We start from the raw sequence: 9,679 nt of genomic DNA, 5'->3' as shown, positions 1-9,679 counted from the left end.
GAACAGAGAGAGAGACGAGACAGAGAGACAGCAAGAAGAGGACAGAGAGACGAGAGAGAGAGACAGAGAGACAGAGAGACAGAGAGAGAGAGTCATCCTACAAAGAAACACGGTATAAAGGAGACGGTTGCCCTCTAGGTTACAGAGAGCTGGTAGTCCATCCACCAAAACTACCAGGTGTGAAACAAGGAAGAGACTCAGGGGGTATGCTAATTTGGTATAGAGCAGACCTAAACTCACTCTATTAATTTGTCAAAACAGGAACATTTTACATCTGGTTTGAAATTCAAAAGGAAATTATCTCAACATAGAAAAATGTCCTCATGTGTGCTACATATTATCCCCCATTAGAATCCCATACTTTAAACAATGACAGCTTCTCCATCCTAGAGGGGGAGATCAACCATTTCCAGGCGAAGGGACATAAACAAATCTGTGGCGACCTAAATGCCAGAACTGGACAAGAACCTGACACCCTACCTGGAGGTGACAGCATTCCCTCCCCCATATGCCCCCCTAGACACAACTACATAACCAACATAACGGGTCACAACTCCTGCAGCTCTGTCGGACACTGGGTATGTACATAGTCAGTCGAGGGGACTCCTACGGTAGGTACACCTATAGCGCATCTCTTGGCAGTAGTACTGTAGACTACTTTATCACTGACCTCAACCCAGAGTCTCTCAGAGCGTTCACAGTCAGCCCACTGACACCCCTATCAGATCACAGCAAAATCCCACTCTACTTGAACATAGCTATGCTCAATCATGAGGCATCAAAGCCAAAGGAACTGAGTAATATTAAGAAATGCTATAGATGGAAGGAATGTAGTTTGGAAACCAACCAAAAACAATGAGGCAACAACAAATTCAATCCCTTCTAGACAACTTCCTGGACAAAACGTTCCACTGTAATAGTGAAGGTGTAAACTTGAGAGTAGAACATCTAAACAGTATATTTGACCTCAGCTTCCATATCAAATCTAAACATCTCAAACAGACAACCCCTTGAAAATGAACAACAATGGTTTGATGAAGAATGCAAAAACCTAAGAAAGAAATTGAGAATCCTATCCAACCAAAAACATAGAAACCCAGAAAACCTGAGCCTTCACTATGGTGAATCACTAAAACAATACAGAAATACACTACGGAAAAACAAGGAACAGCACGACAGAAATCAGCTCAATGTAATCCATAGAATCTAATTTGGCATTAGGACAGTCTGCAGCACCCGGCCTCGCCCTACTAGAATCTGAAGTCAAATGTCTACTGTTTGCTGATGATCTGGTGCTTCTGTCCCCAACCAAGGAGGGCCTACAGCAGCACCTAGATCTTCTGCACAGATTCTGTCAGACCTGGGCCCTGACAGTAAATCTCAGTAAGAGAAAAATAATGGTGTTCCAAAAAAGGTCCAGTTGCCAGAACCACAAATACAAATTCCATCTAGACCCCGTTGCCCTAGAGCACACAAAAAACTGTACATACCTCGGCCTAAACATCAGCGCCACAGGTAACTTCCACAAAGCTGTAAACGATCTGAGAGACAAGGCAAGAAGGGCCTTCGATGCCATCAAAAAGAACATACAATTCGACATACCAATTAGGATCTGGATGAAAATACTTGAATCAGTTATAGAACCCATTGCCCTTTATGGTTGTGAGGTCTGGGGTCCACTCACCAACCAAGAATTCACAAAATGGGACAAACACCAAATTGAGACTCTGCATGCAGAATTCTGCTGAAAAATCCTCAGTGTACAACGTAAAGCACCAAATAATGCAGAGCAGAATTAGGCCGATACCCACTAATTATCAAAATCCACAAAAGAGCCGTTAAATTCTACAACCACCTAAAAGGAAGCGATTCCCAAACCTTCCATAACAAAGCCATCACCTACAGAGAGATGAACCTGGAGAAGAGTCCCTTAAGCGAGCTGGTTCTGGGGCTCTGTTCACAAACACAAACAGACCCCATAGTGCCCCAGGACAGCAACACAATTAGACCCAACCAAATCATGAGAAAACAAAAAGATAATTACTTGACACATTGGAAAGAATTAACAAAAAAACAGAGCAAACTAGAATGCTATTTGGCCCTAAACAGAGAGAGACACAGTGGCAGTATGCCTGACCACTGTGACTGACCCAAACTTAAGGAAAGCTTTGACTATGTACAGACTCAGTGAGCATAGCCTTGCGATTGAGAAAGGCCGCCGTAGGCAGAGCTGGCTCTCAAGAGAAGACAGGCTATGTGCACACCGCCCATAAAATGAGGTGGAAACTGAGCTGCACTTTTTAACCTACTACCAAATGTATGACCATATTAGAGACACTTATTTCCCTTAGATTACACAGATCCACAAAGAATTTGAAAACAAATCCAATTTTGATAAACTCCCATATCTAATGGGAGAATTACCACAGTGTGACATCACAGCAGCAGGATGTGTGACCTGTTGCCTCAAGAAAAGGGCAACCAGTGAAGAACAAACACCATTGTAAATACAACCCATATTTAAGTTGATTTATTTTCCCTTTTGTACTTAAATTATTTGCACATCATTACAACACTGTATATAGCCATAATGACATTTTAAAAGTATTTGTTCTTTCTGAACTTTTGTGAGTGTAATGTTTACTGTTCATTTTTAATTGTTTATTTCACTTTTGGTTATTGTATAATTCACTTGCTTTGGCAATGTTTACATGTGTTTCCCATGCCAATAAAGCCCTTACCGTAAATTCCGGACTATAAGCCGCAACGTTTTTCCCACACTTTGAATCTCGCGGCTTAAACAATGACGTGGCTAATATATGGATTTTTCCCGCTTTCAAATATTTTTTCTACAAAAAACACATTCTGTGACGTGCTCAGTTTTTTGGCGGCATGAAGCTTTCATTAGACCAATGAAATTGCCGAACGGGTTAAGGTCAAACAACTTTTTTGTTTACTGTTTAGATTAAATCGAGCGCTCTCAAACTTCCCATCATTCTGATTTCGGTGGTCATTTTGTCACCCTCATCATGGCAAAGACACGGAGAAATGCATATGATGCAGCTTTCAAGTTGAAGGCGATTGATCTGGCTATTGAAAAAGGAAATAGAGCTGCTGCACGGGAGCTTGGTCTTAATGAGTCGATGATAAGACGTTGGAAACAGCAGCGTGAGGAATTGACTCAGTGCAAAAAGACAACTAAAGCTTACTGCTAATTTTAAATGTTTTGTTACAAGCCGTGTTTCGTTAAAGCCTATTTATTTTTGTTACAAGCCGTGTTTCGTTAAAGCCTATTTATTTTTGTTACAAGCCGTGTTTCGTTAAAGCCTGTGTATAGTTCATTTGTTTCAATGTACCGGTAGGCACCTGCGGCTTATAGACATGTGCGGCTTATTTATGTTCAAATGTTATTTTTTTTTAAATTCAGTGGCTTATATTCAGGTGCGCTTAATAGTCCGGAAATTACGGTAAATTGAAACTGAGAGAAAGAGAGAGAGAACAGGAGAGAGAGAGAGAGAGAGAGAGAGAGAGAGAGAGAGAGAGAGAGAACAGCAGAGAGAGAGAGAGAGAGAGAACAGCAGAGAGAGATAGAGAGAGAGAGTCAGTCAACACAACACAACACGTAAGGCATAGGGCAGCTCCATCACTCTACAGACAGACAGAAGAGACTAAACACAATGCTACCACCATGCTTACCTGTTTATTAAGTACCAACTGTTTATTAAGTACCAACTGTTTATTAAGTACCAACTGTTTATTAAGTACCAACTGTTTATTAAGTACCAACTGTTTATTAAGTACCAACGGTTTATTAAGTACCAACGGTTTATTAAGTACCAACTGTTTATTAAGTACCAACTGTTTATTAAGTACCAACGGTTTATTAAGTACCAACTGTTTATTAAGTACCAACTGTTTATTAAGTACCAACTGTTTATTAAGTACCAAAGGTTTATTAAGTACCAACGGTTTATTAAGTACCAACGGTTTATTAAGTACCAACTGTTTATTAAGTACCAACTGTTTATTAAGTACCAACTGTTTATTAAGTACCAACTGTTTATCCAGAATTGAAATTGCAGTGGTGTATGACATCATACAAATATTTAAGTCTTGGAGTTCCAATGGCCTGGGTAAATCATGTTTTATTGGTTGATCCTTCAACTGTAACTATGGCCTGGGTAAATCATGTTTTATTGGTTGGTCCTTCAACTGTAACTATGGCCTGGGTAAATCATGTTTTATTGGTTGATCCTTCAACTGTAACTATGGCCTGGGTAAATAATGTTTTATTGGTTGATCCTTCAACTGTAACTATGGCCTGGGTAAATCATGTTTTATTGGTTGATCCTTCAACTGTATCTATGGCCTGGGTAAATCATGTTTTAATGGTTGGTCCTTCAAGTGGCCTGGGTAAATCATGTTTTATTGGTTGGTCCTTCAACTGTATCTATGGCCTGGGTAAATCATGTTTTAATGGTTGGTCCTTCAACTGTAACTATGGCCTGGGTAAATCATGTTTTAATGGTTGGTCCTTCAACTGTAACTATGGCCTGGGTAAATCATGTTTTAATGGTTGGTCCTTCAACTGTAACTATGGCCTGGGTAAATCATGTTTTATTGGTTGGTCCTTCAACTGTATCTATGGCCTGGGTAAATCATGTTTTATTGGTTGATCCTTCAACTGTAACTATGGCCTGGGTAAATCATGTTTTAATGGTTGGTCCTTCAACTGTATCTATGGCCTGGGTAAATCATGTTTTATTGGTTGGTCCTTCAACTGTATCTATGGCCTGGGTAAATCATGTTTTATTGGTTGATCCTTCAACTGTATCTATGGCCTGGGTAAATCATGTTTTGTTGGTTGGTCCTTCAAGTGGCCTGGGTAAATCATGTTTTATTGGTTGATCCTTCAACTGTATCTATGGCCTGGGTAAATCATGTTTTATTGGTTGATCCTTCAACTGTAACTATGGCCTGGGTAAATCATGTTTTATTGGTTGATCCTTCAACTGTAACTATGGCCTGGGTAAATCATGTTTTAATGGTTGGTCCTCCAACTGTATCTATGGCCTGGGTAAATCATGTTTTATTGGTTGGTCCTTCAAGTGGCCTGGGTAAATCATGTTTTATTGGTTGGTCCTCCAACTGTAACTATGGCCTGGGTAAATCATGTTTTAATGGTTGGTCCTTCAACTGTAACTATGGCCTGGGTAAATCATGTTTTAATGGTTGGTCCTTCAACTGTAACTATGGCCTGGGTAAATCATGTTTTAATGGTTGATCCTTCAACTGTATCTATGGCCTGGGTAAATCATGTTTTGTTGGTTGGTCCTTCAAGTGGCCTGGGTAAATCATGTTTTGTTGGTTGGTCCTTCAAGTGGCCTGGGTAAATCATGTTTTATTGGTTGATCCTTCAAGTGGCCTGGGTAAATCATGTTTTGTTGGTTGGTCCTTCAAGTGGCCTGGGTAAATCATGTTTTGTTGGTTGGTCCTTCAAGTGGCCTGGGTAAATCATGTTTTAATGGTTGATCCTTCAACTGTATCTATGGCCTGGGTAAATCATGTTTTATTGGTTGATCCTTCAACTGTATCTATGGCCTGGGTAAATCATGTTTTATTGGTTGATCCTTCAACTGTATCTATGGCCTGGGTAAATCATGTTTTAATGGTTGGTCCTTGGTAAAAAATATGACCCACTCTGATGGGCTTTAGAGTGTCCATGTTGCACCCTACTTCATGGTGAATGAGTGTGTATTGGTGTGCTGCTCCCTTCCCTACCATGATGTACTAGAAGGGAGTGAGGGTACTGTAGCAAGTCCATCATCTAACCTGTTTGTCTGTACTGAAATTAACTGGTAAAAGGTTGTCTACTAAAAATAAGGACAGGATGGGGAAAGAAGATATCCTCCTCCTCTTCCTCCTCCTCTTCCTCCTCCTCTTCCTCCTCCTCTTCCTCCTCCTCCACCTCCTCCTCCACCACCACCTCTTCCACCTCTCCCTCCACCTCCTCCTCCTCCTCCACCTCCTCCTCCATCTCTACCAACAATTCCACCACCTCCTCATCCTCCACCTCCCCCTCGCCCACCTCCCCCTCCACCTCCTCCTCCACCTCCTCCTACTCTTCCTCCACCTCATCCTCCTCTTCTTCCCCCTCCACCACCTCCTCCTCTTCCTCTTCCTCCTCCCCCTCCTCCTCCCCCTCCACCTCCTCCACCTCCTCCTCATCATCATCATCATTTTCCCCACCATCTCCACCACCACCTAGTGATGTCACAATACCAGAATTTTGACTTCGATCGCGATACCAGGTTTAGTATTACGATACTTGATACCATCACAATACCACAGCATATTAGCCAAAGTTACAGAATGGCACTTGATCCAGACAGATAAACCCAGCTACTGCTCTGTTCAATCGTTGTGCATCTTTTGAGTTAAATATCATCAGAGCCCTGTTCTTCGCTGAGGCAATAGATGATCTATGGGAGAGACGCGAGAGAGAGAGACGTGAGAGAGAGACGTGAGAGAGAGAGAGAGACGCAAGAGACGTGAGAGAGACGTGAGAGAGAGACGTGAGAGAGAGATGTGAGAGAGAGACGTGAGAGAGAGAGACATGAGAGAGAGAGAGACATCAGAGAGAGAGAGAGACGCAAGAGACGTGAGAGAGAAGGGGAGGAGGAAGAGGAGGAGGAAGAGGAGGAGGATATCTTCTTTCCCCATCCTGTCCTTATTTTTAGTAGACAACCTTTTACCAGTTAATTTCAGTACAGACAAACAGGTTAGATGATGGACTTGCTACAGTACCCTCACTCCCTTCTAGTACATCATGGTAGGGAAGGGAGCAGCACACCAATATACACTCATTCACCATGAAGTAGGGTGCAACAAGCCCATCAGAGTGGGTCATATTTTTTACCAATCAGCATACACTGAGTGGACAAAACATTAAGAACACCTTCCTAATATTGAGTTGAACCCCCTATTGTCCTCAGAACAGAGAGAATGGACTCTACAAGGTGTCTAAAGCGTTCCACAGGGATGCTGGCCCATGTTGACTCCAATGCTTCCCACAGTTGTGTCAAGTTGTCTGGATGTCCTTTGAGTGGTGGACCATTCTTGATACACACGGTAAACTGTTGAGCGCGAAAACCCAGCAGCGTTGCAGTTCTTGACACAACCCTTGTGCTCCTGGCACCTACTACCATACCCCGTTCAAAGGCACTTAAATATTTTGTCTTGCCCCTTCTCCCTCTGAATGACACACATACACAATCCATGTCTCATTTGTCTCAAGGCTTCAAAATCCTTCTTTAATCTGTCTCTTCTCTTCATCTACACTGATTGAAGTGACATCAATAAGGGATCCTAGCTTTCACCTGGATTTACCTGGTCAGTCTATGTTATGGATTCCACCACCACTACCACCACCAGCATCACCAAAAGCACCTCTACCACCACCAGCACCCTTACCACCATCCCGAGCATTACTACAGGTACCTCAGTTTGGGGAGGCTCTCAGCAGGCAGTAGCTCCTGCAGGTCCTCGTTGCCAGCTAGTTTGAGGTGTGTGAGTCCATGGAGCCCAGATACAGGCAGATAGGACAACCGGTTAGAAGTTAGATCACTGGGGGAGAGAGAAGGGAGGGAGAGGAAGAGGGAGGGAGGGAGGGAGGGAGGGAGAGAGAGAGAGGAGGGAGAGAGAGAGAGAGAGGGGAGAGAGAGAGGGGGGGAGAGAGAGAGAGAGAGGAGAGAGAGACAGAGAGAGAGGGGAGAGAGAGAGGAGAGAGACAGAGAGAGAGAAAGAGAGAGAGAGAGAGAGAGAGAGAGAGAGAGAGAGAGAGAGAGGGATGAGAGAGAGGGGGGGGAGAGAGAGAGAGAGAGAGAGAGAGGGATGAGAGAGAGAGAGAGAGAGAGAGAGAGAGAGGGATGAGAGAGAGGGGGAGAGAGAGAGAGAGAGAGAGAGGGGAGAGAGAGAGAGAGAGAGAGAGTATGAGAAACACATATCAACTACCACCTGATAACTAAGCAATAGCAATAGCAATCTAGCAATCATTAATCGAGTAAAACATACGAGTTTTTGATGCAATATAACTTGATTTAATGGACACATAATCCACTGCCGATTGACTTGAACTCTGCCTGGTGAATGAATAAAACAGTGGAGGACTCACAGTTTGATGAGGGCAGGCAGACAGGAGAAGGAGAGCGGGTTCAGAGAGGACAGCTTGTTCCAAGCCAGGTCACTGTTCAGAGGAAGCAGAAAAAACAGAGAGTTTCCTTCAGTTCAGATGTTTCCTTCAGCTCTACTAATCCTGCTGCACCTCCGATGGTTGGATTTACAAGCTGAGAGATCTCCTACAGTCCCATGCTCTGCTGCACCAAGATTTCATTCCATTCCTTCCTCCTCCTTCCCTAACAGATTATACCAGACATGTGCCATATCAATCCCATATTGCCGAAGCTGGCACTTTTAAGGTTAAGTTGATTCGCATATGTATTGTCGTCGTTTTGGCATTTCAGAGGAGAATAGAAGAAGGTATTCATATCGTTTAACTAGATGAGATGAGTTCAGTGAAAACACAAAAGATATAACTAACACAAGCAGACAGGAAAACAACGAGGGGCCATAGTTCAAACTGTTTGTCCAAGAGGGGACCTTAGATCAAACTGTATGTCCAAGTGGACCCTTAGTTCAAACTGTATGTCCAAGAGAGAACCTTTAGTTCAAACTGTATGTCCAAGAGGGGGCCTTAGTTCAAACTGTATGTCCAAGAGGTGACCTTAGTTCAAACTGTATGTCCAAGAGGGGGCCTTAATTCAAACTGTATGTCCAAGAGGACCTTAGTTCAAACTGTATGTCCAAGAGGGGTCATAGTTCAAAGTAACTGTGTATCCAAGAGGGGATGGAACTTGGGGAATTGCTGTTCACAATTTCAAACTTTCACTGAGCCATGAGAAAAAGACAAAATAGATATATTATCTTGCATGTAAACTATGTGATTTAATCTTTGGACAATGGTTTTGATCTACAGCTTGCTGAGCTTGGCCCCTGACTATATCTGTCTAGGGATTGTCTCTCTGCAGAAAATAGAAAACACTTGTCAGTGTTTGTCCCATACATACCAATATAATAACTGACAAAATCAGGGAAATATGGATGTACACAAAAAGAGACCTGAGGGAGACCTGAGGGAGACCTGAGAGAGACGTGAAGGAGACCTGTATGAGACCTGAGAGAGACCCGAGGGAGACCTGAGAGAGACCTGAGGGAGACCTGAGAGAGACCTGAGAGAGACCCGAGGGAGACCTGAGAGAGACCTGAGAGAGACCTGAGAGAGACCTGAGAGAGACCCGAGGGAGACCTGAGAGAGACCTGAGAGAGACCTGAGAGAGACCTGAGAGAGACCCGAGGGAGACCTGAGAGAGACCTGAGAGAGACGTGAAGGAGACCTGAGGGAGACCTGAGAGAGACCCGAGGGAGACCTGAGAGAGACGTGAAGGAGACCTGAGGGAGACCTGAGAGAGACCTGTGGGAGACCTGAGGGAGACCCGTATGAGATCTGAGGGAGACCTGCACGAGACCTGTTTGAGACCTGAGAGAGACCTGAGGGAGACCTGTATGAGATCTGAGGGAGCCCTGCACGAGACCTGTTTGAGACCTGTTTGAGACCAGAGGG

The 9,679-nt window shown here is 43.5% G+C and overlaps 1 protein-coding gene across 1 annotated transcript in view; it reads right to left on the bottom strand.

Annotated features, from left to right (window-relative positions):
* Positions 1–9,679, bottom strand: part of LOC115189731 (leucine-rich repeat-containing G-protein coupled receptor 5) — a 653,393-nt gene that overhangs the window by 513,145 nt on the left and 130,569 nt on the right. The window contains exons 13-14 of the mRNA XM_029748273.1: positions 8,174–8,245; positions 7,501–7,626 (exon numbers count right to left, since the gene is read on the bottom strand). Coding sequence (XP_029604133.1) covers positions 7,501–7,626; positions 8,174–8,245 — 198 coding nt within the window. The remainder of the gene's footprint in view (positions 1–7,500; positions 7,627–8,173; positions 8,246–9,679) is intronic.

This window comes from Salmo trutta, unplaced genomic scaffold, assembly GCF_901001165.1.
Source record: "Salmo trutta unplaced genomic scaffold, fSalTru1.1, whole genome shotgun sequence".
NCBI classification, from domain to species: domain Eukaryota; kingdom Metazoa; phylum Chordata; class Actinopteri; order Salmoniformes; family Salmonidae; genus Salmo; species Salmo trutta.
The sequence above is the reverse complement of the archived record's forward strand: the minus strand, read 5'-3'. Positions and strand labels throughout refer to the sequence as shown.